At 44.8% G+C, this 13,587-nt stretch overlaps 1 protein-coding gene and 1 pseudogene across 5 annotated transcripts in view; one reads left to right on the top strand and one right to left on the bottom strand.

Moving 5' to 3' along the window:
• Atf1 (activating transcription factor 1) overlaps positions 1 to 13,587 on the bottom strand; it is a 54,905-nt gene that overhangs the window by 36,784 nt on the left and 4,534 nt on the right. For all 5 annotated transcript variants that reach the window (XM_029565755.1, XM_029565757.1, XM_029565756.1 and 2 more), the window contains one exon: positions 13,244 to 13,342. In XM_029565755.1, coding sequence (XP_029421615.1) covers positions 13,244 to 13,336 — 93 coding nt within the window. In that variant the 5' untranslated portion in view covers positions 13,337 to 13,342. The remainder of the gene's footprint in view (positions 1 to 13,243; positions 13,343 to 13,587) is intronic.
• Positions 5,053 to 5,905, top strand: LOC103737963 (annotated as a pseudogene).

The following is a 13,587-nucleotide window of genomic DNA, read 5'->3' as shown; positions in this document are numbered from 1 at the left end:
AAGCTCCTGGCCTTGTTAAAAATCTTCCAAGTCTGCCAGACTGAGCTGGCTCAATATATTCTCCAACAGCCAGTAAGCGGTTCAGGCCCTCAGATGTCTTCCCTTTGCTTGGGTAAAAGGCCACAAGGATCCCATCACTAGAACCATGAGAGCTCTCCAGATCATATTAGATAACAGACAATGGCCCTGGCACATCTCCCACATAAGATCACACACCATGCTTCCCAGGATCTTGGCAAAGGAAAATGACAAAGTAGATAAACTTATTATGTCCATAGAGATTCCCCTACTAGAACAAGCCAGAGCCTTACACTAACAATTTCACCTTTCTCCTCGCAGTATGCACCACCTTCTACCTGACCTACCCTTCTTTCAATGCAAACATCTGAGCAGGTCTTGCATTACATGTGCACCCCTTGCTCCCTTAGGCCCCCTCAATCAATATGGAGTTAACCCGCGTGGTCTCCTACCCAATGCCCTCTGGCAAATGGATGTCACCCATTATAACTCCTTCTGTAATCTTAAGTATGTCCATGTCATTGTTGACACCTACTCCTCCTTTCTTTTCGCCATTGCTCAAACTGGTGAAAAGGCCTCACATGCCATTAAGGTGGCCAAATCAGCAATGCTGGTAATGGGAGTGCCATGGACCCTAAAAACTGATAATGTGCTAGCTTACACCTCTTTACTATTCAAAATGTTCCTGTCAACATGGAAAATTAGCCACTCCCTTGGCATCCCTTATAATCCACAGGGACAGGCCATTGTGGAGTGGGCAAATAGGACCCTCAAAGACACATTACAAAAATTTGCTACCCCTGAGTCTAAAAGGGACCCACACCCTGGCTCTAATTGAAGCTCTATTCAGCATTAATTTCCTGTCCTTTGATGAAAATGGGTTGAGCCTGGCTTACAAACACTGGGCTACCATACCTAGGCCTACACCCCTGCCACTAGTGAGATGGAAGGACCCCGTAACATGTCAATGGCAACTGCCCACCCCCTTGTTAACAAGAGGGTGAGGCTATGCTTGTGTGTTTCCTCAGACAGATACAAAGCCAGTATGGGTTCCAGCGAGAGATGTGAGATCAGCAACCAACAGGACCACAAGGACCCAGAGACTTCACCGCTATATGGATAATTGGTTTGCTCTTCCCCGCCTCTGTCATGGCCCATGATCTCTGGGCCTTGGTCCCCACCCTGCCTATTCGGGACCCCCAGGACCCAGAGACCTAGCCGCTATCTGGATAATTGGTTTGCTCTTCCCCCCCCCTGATCTCTGGGCCTTGGTCCTCTCCCCGCCTATACTCTTGCCCTTATCACTTCATTCCCAAGCCTACCCCACACTCTATTCAACTAATTCTACACTTGGCCTCCCCACCATGGACCCAGTTACTTCCTGGGAATCGCTCAATGGCTCCTGGCCCCTAAATAACTCTCTATGCTTCTCTACCAATAATGCATCTGCATGCATTGGGCTGTTCAACCTGACTGTCCAAGAGTATGCCAGCAGTGCCTTCTCGTGTTCCATGCTTAAACTCAATGGCTTCTCCCCTACCTTCAACAACACCTATGTAGCCTCAATCCTCACTGCACTGGGGACAATTGTAACCCCTCCACCCCCATTTTGCCCTGCCACTCTATACCCAGCTCTCTGCAACTCCCCATGCACACGCTCCTTTGCACCCTTTTTCCTCACGCTCACTATACCATGGCAGAGATGCCACCCTAAGCCCAACCATGCCATCCCTCACTTTTGCCACTTCAGCCGTTCCCCCTCTAATAACCCCCTAGGATCTTGGAGACAACTGGTCCCCACCTATCCCTGTGGCATTAAAATTTCCCATATAAACCACAAATCAATACTCGGTAACTGGGACCTCTGTGGTCCGCATGCCTGCATGGACATGAGGCCGTTACTGGCACAGCAGGGCCTTCAGCTTTCCAACGGCACTTACACTAACACCAATCCCTCTTGTGCCAAAAACAAAATCCTTACATCTATTGATCACACGACATCCTGGCCCCCTACCCCCATGTGTGTGTGGCCCCCATTTGCCTTATTGCTAGCCAATGTTACCTCCGACCCTCAGGGACAACTCAACTGCTCCAATACCAACACCACCTGTGTACTGGCAGCCTGATAGAACCATCCAGCTCACATAGTTCTCTTTATGCGTGAACCCGTGGCCCTTTGGGTTCCAGTCATCAATGCAACCCACTTCCATGCTGTCACCCTTATAGAGCGGACAGCCTTGTCACAAGCCCCCTGCTTAAAATGGGATTTCAGGGTCACTGCCACTCTCATCTCAGCCATAATCTATTAGGGTCGGCCGCCACCACTGCAGTAGCTATCACCGAATCCTCCCCTACTGTGGAGACACTCAACGAGGCCGTGTCCAAAACTTCCTCTACCTTTCACACTCAGTCCCTTATCAATCAGCATCTTCACCAGGCAATTAATTTGTTACAACAACAAGTTGATCTCTTAAGTGAAGAGCTGGCAATTACCAAAGACATAGCTCTGCTAGCTTGTGACCCTCACTTTAGGTCACTTTGTCTCATCCCCTATAAAGTACAGAATATTACTGAGGCACGCCTACAACTCGCGCACTATATTCACGGCCACTGGAATCAAGAGTTTCTTAATTACTCTATATTACTAACTAATCAAATTATTGCTCTAAACTATACCCGCGCCCCCACGCTGGACATCAATTCAGGGTTCTTAGAGAAAATCTGGTCTAATCTAAAAGCACTGTTTGACCCGTCTTGGATCGTCACTTACCTACTCCTGACAGGCATAATTATTCTTCTCTTTCTACTTCTTAAATGCCTTGTTCTTCGTTCCCGCAGTCAGAAAAAATTCAATCACTCGGTGTATCAGGCCCTCAGAGCAATACACGAAGATGATTTCAACCCGCCCTATGCAGCCCGACAGACTTGGCTTGCACAAGTGTACGAGGTCTCCTACAGATAATTCCCCACCTCGACTGATACGCCGGGATGATACCCCTTGGAGGGCTGGTAGTCAATGACGGGTAAGATCCTGTTGGGCTGAATCAACCTAAGCCAGGACATGGATGTGTACGCCCATGCTCCACTGATGGGTAAGGTTCATGCCCGAATAGGACAACCTAAGACAGGCACAGTCCATGATCCTGGGGTCATCCCAAGGTGGAGCTACCTACAGGCTCTTGCTTGACAGTCATTTTTAAAGAAAAAGGGTGGAAATGTAGCAGGAGGCCTCCAAAGATGGCGTAGACTCAGAGCCCTGGGATTCAGCGAGAATTCACTTCACTTCTTGGTCCGCAAATTGTCCGCCAAAAGGAGCCCATGCCTCTGTACCCTGCTCACGAGCCCAGTGACTGCTGACAGACTGTGTGGCGCAGACCAATCAGAAAACGATACGCTGACTAAAGGGACTTGGGGGCGGAGGAAAGGGAAACATAAGGCCTGCCCCCTCCTGCATTAAACGAGCCTGCAGCACCTCGCCTAGTGCTTGCTTCTACCCGACTCCCGGAGTCTGTGTGTTGTGACTCTGTGCCTCTTGTCCTCCCCAATTGGCAGGGGACCTGATCCAGGTTAGGGTCTTCACAGCTGGCCTGAGGAGAACCCACAACAGAAGAGGTTGGCGGAAAGAATGTAAGAGCCGGAGGAAGGGGTGGAGTGTTGACTGAAAATGTCCTCTGACCACTATGCCAGCAAGCTATAGTCACGCCTCCTTCCCATGCTCATCAAGGAGTTGAGGGGGGAGTCAGTTACCCCTCCCACCTTAGCTGCATATGGGGGGGAGGGGCAAAGGATGTATAAGCCAAGAACACCAAAAGGCACCTCTCTCACCATTTTGTGCAGCTGTTGGGAGGTCATAGGATCTGTATTTGATCAGCATGGGAGTTTTGACCTGCTCTGTTTCCAACCTGAGCCAGTTCACCCCTTCTTAGGCAACCTGGTGGTCCCCTGCCCCCAGGAGGTCACCATACTGATGCTGAACTTAGTGCGGATACTCGATCGGCCTAGCGCACTACAGCCCAGAACTCCTGGACTCAAGTGATCCTCCTGCCTCAGCCTCCTGAGTAGCTGGGACTACAGGCGTGTGCCATTGCACCCGGCAGGATCTGTATTTGAGTGTAGACTTTACAGTGCAGCTGAAAATGTGGGGCACCCACTCTTCTGTAAATAAACCCCTACCCTATGCTCTGTTAAAAAATAATAAATAAAATTTTTTTAAAAAGAAAAAGAAAAAGGAACACCATGACCAAGGGAACTTATAAAAGGAAGAGTTTATTTGAACTTATGGTTCTAGAGGAATTAGTCTCTCATGACAGGGAGGTGTGGTGGCAGGAGATGGCTGGAGCAGGAGCAGAAAGCAGAGCACTCATTTTCATGCAGGCACAGGAAGCAAGAGAGCAACGCAAGATCCAGCAAGGCTTAAAAACTCTCTAAGCCGCCAGTGATGTGCTTCTTACATCATTGGCCACACCTTCTAACACCTCCCAAAAGAGTGTCAGCCACTAACAGGGGACAAAATATCCACATACTTGGAGCTTATGGGGGACATTCTTTCAAAGCACAATACACACCAATAGAGAGAAAAATAAAAAAATTGTGGTAAACATACAACTGTGTTTTAATCAGTCATAAAGAACAAGATTATGTCATTTCCAAAGGAAATAGATGGAACTGGGAGATGGTTATATTACATGAAATATGAGAGATCATCATGTTGCATGAAATAAGGCAGACCCAGAAAGAGAAATACTGGGGCTAGAGAGATGGCTCAGCATTTAAGGCCATCGGCTGTGCATGCACAGAACCTGGTTTCAGCTCCCAGGACCCACACAGTGGCTAACAACTTTAACGCCAGTAGCTCCAACTGTAACCGATCTGATGTCCTTTACTGGCCTCCACAGGTATTGCATGCACAGGTGCACTTATATACATGCAGACAAAACACTCATACAGATAAAAAAAAAAAAACAAAAAAAAAACCCCAAATTAAAAAAGAGCCTTATGGTCCCTGTCCAGTCAGTTGCCCATGGGTTGCACACCATGAGCTCCATTCAATTTAACAAGGGCTTGTCCTATGGCTTTTGGCCAAGGTGAAGAACTGGCTCCGGCCTAAATATGACCCCCAGTAGGAAGCTGAGAGCTCCGCACTGGATTGAGGGACTCCTGGGCCTCTCCATCAGGCCTGACTTCCAGAAAAGTCTGAAAAACAGGGTTATCCTTTGCACACTCATAAACAAGCTATAACCCAGCTCCAGCCCCAAGATCAACTAGTCCTTGCAGAACTGACACCAGTAAGAAAACCTGTCCAACTTCATCAAGGCCATGGTGAGCCATGGCATGTACCCCATGGATCTGTTCAAGAACAACGACCTGTTTGAGGATAGGAACCTGACACCAGTGCAGGTCTCTCTCCTGGCACTGGTGGGGAAGGCCAAGACCAAGGGTCTTCAGGACAGGGTAGACATGGGGTCCAATACTCAGAGAAACAGCAGAGGAACTTTGATGATGTCACCCTGAAGTTGGCCGGTGCATCATCGGGCTGCTAATGGGGATCAACAAGTGTGCCCAGCAGTCAGACATGACAGCCTACAGCACCAGGCAGCATCTTTATGACCCCAAGAACCACATCCTTCTACCCATGGACCACTACACTATCAGTCTGCCAGTGGGGACCAACAAGTGCGCTAGCCAGGTTGGCATGACAGTGCCTCCCTGTTGCTAGAGCCAGGGCTCCAACCAGAGTGGCCAGGTCTTTGGTCTAGGACAGCAGGTCTACAACCCCAAGATGCTTCGTCCTGGGGGGGGGGGGCGCAGACCAAAGGTCAAGGCAAGACCACCAAGTTCTCTGCCTACTACCAGGAAGAGGCTGAGTACTGAGCACCATGGGTACTAGCAGCCCACATCAGCGCTCTGTGGGGGTATTTGGATCTTTATAGTGTTATTTTTTTGTCATTTATTTTGAGACTGGGCCTCACCATGGCCCAGCAATCCTCCTGCCTTAGCTCCCTGAGGTCTGGGTTGACAGGTCTGTGTTATCTATGCCTGGCTTTTTTTTCTCCCATCAGTCCTTGCTTCCTTCCCAGGACTAACCTACCAGCTGGGACCAGGGTCGGGGGTCTGTGGTGGTTTGGATGAAAATGTCCCCCACAGGGGCCAAGTATTTGAACATTTTGTCCCCAGCTGGTGGCGCTGTTTGGAGAGATCTTAGAAGATGTGGCTATCCTGGAGGAAGCACATTACTGGGGGTGGGCTTAGAGAGCTCTTAAGCTTTGCCAGATATTCAGTTGCTCTCTTGCTTCCTGTGCATGCTTGAAGAAGTATAGCCTAGCTTCCAGTCCTCCTTCACCACCTCTGCCTCGACAATGGACTCTTGCCCCTTGGAACCGTAAGCTCAAATAACCTCTTCCTTCTATAAGTTGCTTTGGTCAGTGTTTCTATCACTGCAACAGAAAAGTGACTAATACAGAATCCCTGTGGGAGAGCCAGCTGTGTGTTTCCCAGCAGGCTATGGGCAAGCTTTGTGTTTTTTTTTGGGGGGGGGGTGAAGCTGGCCCTTCTTCATCTCTTCTGGTTTGTGAACCTGCAGAAACTTCAGGCAGTTTCAAGGGAAGAAAATGTGGGGTTTTAACTCCTACAGAAAGGCATGGAGGGCAGAGCTGCAAGATGCACCAAGGCCTTAAAATATTGAGGCATTTTGGGGAGCTGCACTAGTTTCCCTAAGACTCTCAGACCTGGCCCCTCTGGGTTTGGAACTTCCCAAGCTCTCCTGTTCCCCCCTTAACTGTCCTGGGTCTGCCCCACCCTACAAATGCTGCATGTGATGCTTCCAAGGGTTTCCTACACCCAAAAGATGTGAAAAAAACCCTTGTGGACCAAAACCAATAAAAATTTTTGTTTGTTTGATCTTTTTGAAACAGGGTAGCCCTGTAGAATTTACCCTGGAGACCAGGCTGGCCTCAAACTCACAGAGCTCCACCTACCTCTGCCTCCCAAGTGCTGGGCCTAAAGGTGCAGAAATATACTTTTAAACCAATAATGTTATACCAATTATATAGCAATAGGCAAAAAAACAAAAATTACTCAACATTCACAAAAATTAGCATACAATGGGTCACATACATATGTAATGTAAAATATAAAACCATAAAAGTTTTAGAGAAAAAAAGAGATAGGGAAAAAAAAATATGAAGACCTGGAGATGGTTTAGTGGTTAAGTGCTTATGGTGTAAGCATGAGGACCAGAGTCTGGATCCCCAGACCAAGTAACTACTGTGGCATACATGTAACTCCAGTGCTCAGAAAAAGAGAGAAGGGATTTCTGGTATCAAGCTAACCAGAACAGTCATATCAGGAAGCTTTCAAGAGATACCCTGTCTCAAAGGGTAAAGAGCAATCAAGGAAGATTCCCAACACCCTTGGGCCTCCATATACATACATGTATACACACCACCTAGCATCTGTGTAAACTCAGTACAAAGCCCCATGTACTATGAGAAGTCCACTGCTCCTACTACTTTTTTTAAACTCTTGACCTTATCAAGACCACATTTCCTTACACAGCTTATTTCACGTCTGGCATGATTATCACTATACTGTATATATTTAATGTCCTTATTTTTTTCTTGCCTCACTGTAGTTACTTGACAACCTGCTCAGCTATGCAATAATCCAAACATAAGGACAGCTGAACTTGACGGGAAAAAAACTAACAATTTTTCCAATGGCCCATTAGTGCTTTCCTAGTTCACTGAAATCTCCTCTAACAAACTATTTCAAAGATTTTCTTTTCTATACACTGAAAAGATTCACACACACTTACCAGAAGAAAACTTTTGAGTATCTCATTCCCAATCTACCCACCTAGCCTGTATTTTCTTATTACAAATGATGTATAAAAAGATACATATGAACTAACTTCTCCACTTGTAGACCCATTTTGTTTGAGGCCTGGTCTCACATAGCACAGGTTGACTTTGAACCTTGCTGTGTATCTAAGGCTAGCACTGAACTGATTGATCCTCTTGCCTTTAACTCCCAAATACTGTGATTACAGGCATGTACTTCCATGTCCAGTCGGTAGACTAATTCTTATCTGCTCTTTTCCCCAAGGACATCATCCCAGGACTATCCTTCCTACATCATCAAACTTCCTCCCTCTACTATGTCATTCTCTTTGGTGCATAAACCGTTTGTTAATGCTTCCCATTTAAAAAATAATAATTAGCTGGGGGTGGTGGCACATGCCTTTAATCCCAGCACCCAGGAGGCAGAAGCAGGCGGATCTCTGTGAGTTCAAGGCCAGCCTGGTCTACATAGTGAGCTCCAGGACAGCTGGGGCTACAGGGAGACCCTGTCTCAAAAAAGAAAAAAAAAAAAAAAATTAATTAAAAAAAATAAATAAAAATAGGGTATGGAGAGATGGCTCCGCAGTTAAGAGTACTTGCTGCTCTTGCAGAGGACCTGAGTTTGCTTCCCAGAACCCATGTTCGGCAGCACACAACTGCCTGAAAATCCAAATCTAGGGGATCTAAGCCCTCTTCTGGCCTTCACGGGCACCTGCATACTGAGGGAGGGAGGAAGGGAATAAGGGAAGAAAAGATCTATAACTGACAACCACCTCAGAAAAGTAATTTTTAAAAATTAGTTTTAAAAAAAAATATTTTATTATTTTTATGTGTAGGAATGCATTGCCTGCACCCGTGTTGTGCAATGCAAGTTACGGGTGGTTGTTAGCCGTCAAGCGGATGCAAAGAATGAAACCTAGTTCTTCTGCAAGAGCTGCCAGTGCTCTTAACCACTGAGCCATCTCTCCAGCTCCCGAAAAGTAATTTCTTAGCTCTTTTTTGGAGCAAAACTCCTTTAAGAAGGTCCAGTGACATGGCTCAGCAGGTAAAGGCACTTGTTACTAAGCCTGTCAACCTGAGTTCCATCTCCAGGACCTCACACAGTGGAAGAGAACCAATTTCTACAAGTTGTACTGTGACCTCTACACATGTATGCACCCCCCCAACACAAAATAGATAAATTATTAAAAAAAAACTTCCCAGGTGTGGTGGTATATACCTTTAATCCCAGTACCTGGGATGCAGAGGCAGATGGATCTCTGTGAGACAGAGGCCAGCCTGGTCTACATAGTAAGCTCCAAAGCAGCTGGGGCTATAAAGAGACCCTGTCTCAAAATACAAAAACAACAGCATTAAAAAATAGGCTTATTAAAAAATAAGTTTATTCTTGGGGCTGGGGAAATGGCTCAGTAGTTAAGAGCACTTAGTGTTCTTGTAAAGAATCCAGTTTGGTTTTGGTACCTATATGACAAGACAGTTCACAGTTGTGAACCTACAACTCTGGTTCCAAGGAATCCGATGCCCTCTGGTCTCTGTGGGTAACTGCATGCACAAAGGGCACATCAACTCATGCAAGTATACACACATACACATAAATAAAATACATAAACTTCTGGGCTGGGGAGATAGCTCAGCAGTTAAGAGCACGGGTTGCTCTTGCAGAGGACCTGGGTTTCATTCCTAGCACCCGCATGACGTCTAGCAACTGCCTGTAAATGTCTGTAACTGTCCATAACCATCCAGGGAATCCAACACCCTCCTCTGACTCGGTGGGCATTGCATGATCCAGGTGCACTTACACACATGCAGGCAATACACTCATACACATAAAATAAAAATAAATAAAATGTTAAAAAATTGTAAGAAAATAAAAAATAAACTTCTTGAGGAAGCTCTTTATTCATTCAGGAGTTGTCAATGAGTTTATTTTTTCCTTTCTATGCTTTCTTGGTTCAATTGGTTTTCATCCCTATATTCACTGCAATAGTTCTTGTCATGGCATTCGATGAACTTGTTGCCAAATACAGACTATTGTAGTCTGTAGTAGTTATAAAGTTATCACATACAATAAATTAGCAAATAATGAACTACTGTTTCTACAGAAATACAGAGGTCTTGCAAGCCTCTGAACACATTTTCTTCCACTGATCAAGCAAGGTTACATAATCTTGTTTTAAGTGTGTTTCTGATTAAAGATACCTAAACTGATATATACTGCTAATTCATTAACACTGAACCTGCAGTTGATAGCATTATTAACCCATGCCTAAATGAAACATGTTTTTTTCCATAAGGCCCATCATAACCTTCTTGCACTTAGAATGCAAACTAGCACCATCACCAGCAGCACAAAATGCATTGGCAAAATAGCAAAAAGGACAACTGTGTAAAGTACGAAGAGTTGAAACATGAGTCCCCATCCACTGACCTACTGCTGACTATACTCACCTGTCAGTATAATCTTATCTACTCCCATTACTTATACTTATCTGAAATAGATACTGTGCCATAGTTCTTGCATGCTCTGCTTGATCTCAAGTTAACGGACTCTTCAGCTATATCAAGTTTACTAAACCCAAACACAACTTAATCTATGTCATCATTTTTAGCTCTAGCATTTTGATGTGACAAGCAGTTTTCTCTACTGAAATTCCCCTGCTGTCCATGCACGCTCTCTACCTCAAGCTGTCCTTTGACCTGCACATGCACACAGTACAGTGGCATGAATGCTATCCCCACCATATACAAAATAAAATAAATAAATGCAGCTGATAGTCAGGCATGGACACACACACCTGTAACCCCAGCAGGTGACTCCCAGGTGGAGGTAGAAAGGAATTCAAGGCCATCTGGGCTACGTGAGATCTTATCTTAGAAACCAAAAAAAAAAAAACAAAAAAACACAAAAACACAGGAGGCACTAGAGAGATTGCTCAGAGGTTAAGAGACTGCACTGCTCTTACAGAGGACCTGAGTTTGATTCCTAGCACCTCTGTCGGGCGGCTCATAGTAGCCTATCACTCCAGTATTACACTCACATGTACAAACCCACACAAAGACACACATATATACATAATTTAAAAAGTCATAAAATGTTTTTTAAAAATAAACCAAAAGAGACTTCAACAACATAAGTCAAGGATGCAGCACACAGACCAAATGAAGCAGTACCCTCCTACCCCACTTCCAACAAGGAACCATTTGGGAAATTAGAGTGAACCCAGCTCCCAATCCTGCCCAGTAAGTTTGCCTTATTCATAGGTTTGTAACTGATCAAGAGGGTATAAGTAGTTTATTCCTAAAGCATCTCAGACCTGTTTGCTGACTCTTCTGAAACAGCCCTGCTCCTGGGGAAGATTTTTCCTAAAGATTCTATACAAAGTAAGAGTACTGTAAAACCACTTGTTCAGTGGAGATCACTATTCCCAGCTAGAGGAAGTGGACTTAGGAGAATCCCGTGGCTACACACTGAGGGTGCCGGCTCCCAGGGCCTGAAGATAAGACCAAACTGAGGTGAAAAATTGTCTACATAATGAGAAAAAATCTTGATCAGATGGATGTACCTTACATTTACAAATCACAGGGACACTCCATTGAAGATCTCAGGCTATAACAGTTTCCTGACACAGCTTCATAACCAACCAGTATTTGTTTGACTTCGCAGGCACTGATGGCGTAAGTACTCTCTGCCTGGCCTACTAATACTCTGCTAATAGTGACAAAGCCCTCTTCCCAGAACTTTTGGAAGCTTCACCTGCCACTGCCACCCACCTCCAGAGAGCCACACATCCATCCTCACCATCTTGATACACTTCTTAGTTTGATGATCTTTCTGGACAAAACTCACCTTTATCAAAGTGCATATGCTTAGTTCCAGCAGTATCATTTGAAATGAAGAGTACCGGATCTGGTGGTACTTTCCAAAAGTGTCTGAACCAGTAAGTTTGTTTTTCTCAAACAGTGTAAGAACAGAGGTAAGGAAAATGGGGAGAATGCCATCTTCCGAAATGGCTCCCTTTTCAGGACACTATTTTTCCTTATGTTGTGAAGGCCACAATGAAGGGTTTGATTTACTTAGGATCAGTCCATCTTTTGTTCAGTGAAGAGCTGATGAGAATATTTTAGGTGGAGTTTGATTACAAGATTCAGTGACATCAACCCTCCAAAACAGGTGAAAACACTGTATGGTGCAGAACATCAGCTGTTCCAGCTGTTCCAGTCTTTGTTCCTCCTGCCTCGAATTTTAGCTTTTCCACTTACCCTACAATATTTATTTCTTTCCTCCTTAAGTAACAACTTCCAATAAATCTCCCTCTAACCTCAAAAAATGAATAAATAAACCAAAAGAAAAAAAAGTGTGATCAAATTATTCTTTCCCCCGATATGGCAGCTCTACCTCCTGTCCGTGCTATACCACAGGTGAGCCATTCCCATCTTGAACTGCTTGGGTCCTCCCAAAAGAGTTAATTATTACAGATATAACTTATTTTGTTACAGGGACAACATTCTTTTTGACTTTCAAGTTGCCCCATGATTTTAAATATCACCTATGTATGTATATATGTATGTAGTTTTTTCTGTCTTTGTTTGTTTGGGGGGGGGGCGTTTTTTGGTCTTTTTAAGACAATGTCTCCCTGTAGCACCTGCTGGCCTGGAACTCACTATGGAGACCAGGCTGACCTTGAACTCACAGATCTGCCAGCCTCCACCTACAGGATTAAAGACATGCACCACTCCGCCCAGCCCACCTATGTATTTGTAACTCCTAAATTTACATTCCTAGACTGCATTATGCATGCCTACCAATTTAAATTCTCTAATGAATATGCCTGTTTTCCAGATCAGCAAACACACTTCCTATATCCACGATTAATTTGTTGAAATGAGAATGGTTTAAGCTGAGTATGAAGACACATGCCTGTTATTCCAGTACTGTAATTCTAGTACTCTGGAGCAAGAATTCCAGGCCAACCTGGGCTACATGGTGAAACCCAATCTCAAAAACAAAACCCAAGTAATTTTTCTTAGGTACAACAAAATTTCTCAGAAAAAAAAAAAACTAACTGTGCAGCATATAAAATCTATTTTCTATTGTTAAAATCAGTAAAAGAAAGAAAAACCAGCTGGCTATGATGGCACATACCTGCAATCCCAGCACTTGGGCAAAAGGCAGAAGAATCACAAGCTGGAAGTCATTAGGCTATATAGGGAAACCCTGTGGCTTCCACTGTCCCCGCCCCCTAAATGTGAAAGCACTTTCCTTATATTTCAGAATTTAAGTCTCTATTTGCTTGGTTCTTTTTCTGAACATTAACAGCAAAGTGATCTAAAACAACAGATTAATCTGAGCACACTGCTAGCCAGCTCAATATTCTGAGTTGCCTTACCTGTTGGGTTATATGAGAAATATGAGTTCCCTGAACTGTTGAACCAGGTCGAGGTGCAGTCTCTGAATTGTTACTCTTATGGGATTCTTCCATAATCAGCTATAAGAAAAAAGACAGTTAAAAAGTGCCATAGAATATTGGAAAATATTACATAGTCATGTAAAATTTGATCATTTGGTGGTCTTTATTGAAAGGGAACTGGAGGCTATGGTTTAAGAAATAGAGACTAGCCAGACGTGGTGGCGCACACCTTTAATCCCACCACTCAGGAGGCAGAGACTGGTGATCTTGCTGAGCTCAAGGCCAGCCTGGTCTACATAGTGCCAGGCCAAATGGGGCTACAG

This window comes from Nannospalax galili, unplaced genomic scaffold (genome assembly GCF_000622305.1).
Source record: "Nannospalax galili isolate Female #2095 unplaced genomic scaffold, S.galili_v1.0 scaffold4379, whole genome shotgun sequence".
In the NCBI taxonomy this organism is placed as follows: domain Eukaryota; kingdom Metazoa; phylum Chordata; class Mammalia; order Rodentia; family Spalacidae; genus Nannospalax; species Nannospalax galili.
This window is presented reverse-complemented; position numbering and strand designations above follow the sequence as displayed.